The following is a 1,858-nucleotide window of genomic DNA, read 5'->3' as shown; positions in this document are numbered from 1 at the left end:
TTTTTTTTTTTTTTGTGAATCTAAGCCATCTATGGGGGGTGACGATAGAAGAGGTCTAAAGCCCCATATTCTTTTTTTATTTTTGGTTTTTAGTGCATTTCTTTGTTGCTATTGTTATTTTTGTTGTTGCTCAGTAATTTGATATATATATATATATATATTATATAAAAGTTTTCTTTCCACCCCGTTTCCAATACTTCATTTAGTGGTGTATGTACTGTTAGCGCCATTATATTATTATTATTATTATTATTATTGTTTTTCTTCCATTGTTTAGTTTGTTTTTGTTGTGAAGCATTTTTCAATGGTTGTGTCATTATGCTGCTAACGTTTTTCACTCTCTTTATTATTTTGATTTTGATTTTCTTTTTTTTTTCAAAAACAAAAAAAAAAGAGAAGAAAAGAAAAGAAATTAAAATCACTACTAGTATTACCACTATTACTATTCACTATTATTTGTTTATTTATTTACTTAAATGTTGTTGTTGTTGTTATTATTCACTCAATCACTTCCTCTCGCACCCTTCAGTTCGTTCCCCTGTTTGTAGAGGGGAGTGGGAAAAGTGGGGAGAAGTTGAAGGGAGCGCACACAAAAAAATGCGCCCCATTATGTACAGGAACTCACGGTCAACATACAATTAAAGTGCTACCCTTGAACATGGTGTTGTTTTTAGTATCAATAGCTTTACCCATTCCGGTGTAAGTGGAAAATTCAACATATGCCGTGCCCTTCAACTCACCAGTTGTGCGATCGCGCAGTAACGTACAGTTGAGGATGGGACCACAGTCGGCAAATAAATGCGCCAACTCCTCTGGCGTGGTTGTGGGTCCGCCATTATCACCTTTAGGAAGATTTCCAACAAAAATGGATCGCCCATCGCTATCCTTTGAGAAATGGTGAGGTTGACCAGGCGCATGTGATGTTGAACCACTGACTTGCCCATGCAATACACCCATTTGCTGTGGTGACTGTTGTTGTGACTGCTGATGTTGATGTTGATGTTGCATTGGTTGTGGAACTGCGGATACACCAAAGCTGGGCATCATGTTTTGCATGCTCATTTGATGCTGCTGCTGCTGCTGTTGTTGTTGTTGTTGCTGTTGTTGTTTTTCGCGCTGCTGTCGGTCCGCTTCCAACTCCGCCTCTATTCGCGCAATTTCTGCCGCAAGATTGTCTTCCATTGTTCAATCCTTCCTTCATCACACATACGTAAAAAAAAAAAAAGGAAATGCCCATAAAGATATATAAACAAGAGCCACGGGTCGCTAACAAATACAGTAGAAACCGCTATCATAAATAGAACGAAAAGTTCATCACACGATCGCGGAAACGCGGGTAAGGGATGATCCATAAGCAACGAAAAAAAAAAACATATTTGATATAAGCTTTATTATATGCCTTTCAGACACACATACATGCACACACACACACATATATATATATATATATATACGAAAGAAGGTGGTATATATTGAAGGGTTCGTGGAAAAGGAAACAACAACAACAACAACAATACAAGGTCCACATTCAGGTACAGGCACGTATTCCTCTAGCCAACCTTCTCATTCCCTCTATTACTTTAGTGGAGCCCGCACCTCCACAGAAAATATCCATAAATAAAAATATATATATATGTGCGTGTGTATGAATTCTTACTCCACCTAACTTTCCTTTATATACACACATCCATGCACGTACACGCATATGAGTTGGCTCACTTACATATGTATCATCAAGTGCCGTAGCAACTCCTCCATATATATATATATATATTCATCTCTTCACTTGTATGTGATTTTCCCATTAGTTCGCATACGGGTTCGCTTCATCCGCATTTCTTCCTGCAGCTCCTCTTGA

The 1,858-nt window shown here is 37.8% G+C and overlaps 1 protein-coding gene across 1 annotated transcript; it reads right to left on the bottom strand.

Moving 5' to 3' along the window:
* Window positions 1-627: 627 nt before the first annotated feature.
* Window positions 628-1,182, bottom strand: TEOVI_000251700 (RNA-binding protein, putative; the record flags this gene model as incomplete). The annotated part of the gene is made up of 1 exon (XM_067225585.1): window positions 628-1,182. One exon carries the CDS (start codon window positions 1,180-1,182, stop codon window positions 628-630), a length of 555 nt encoding a protein of 184 aa, XP_067081686.1.
* Between the last annotated feature and the right edge of the window lie 676 nt (window positions 1,183-1,858).

The sequence above is a fragment of the Trypanosoma equiperdum genome, assembly GCF_001457755.1.
Source record: "Trypanosoma equiperdum strain OVI genome assembly, contig: ctg_561, whole genome shotgun sequence".
Taxonomy (NCBI): Eukaryota; Euglenozoa; class Kinetoplastea; order Trypanosomatida; family Trypanosomatidae; genus Trypanosoma; species Trypanosoma equiperdum.
Note: the sequence above shows the minus strand (reverse complement) of the source record. Positions and strands in the feature narration are given on the sequence as shown.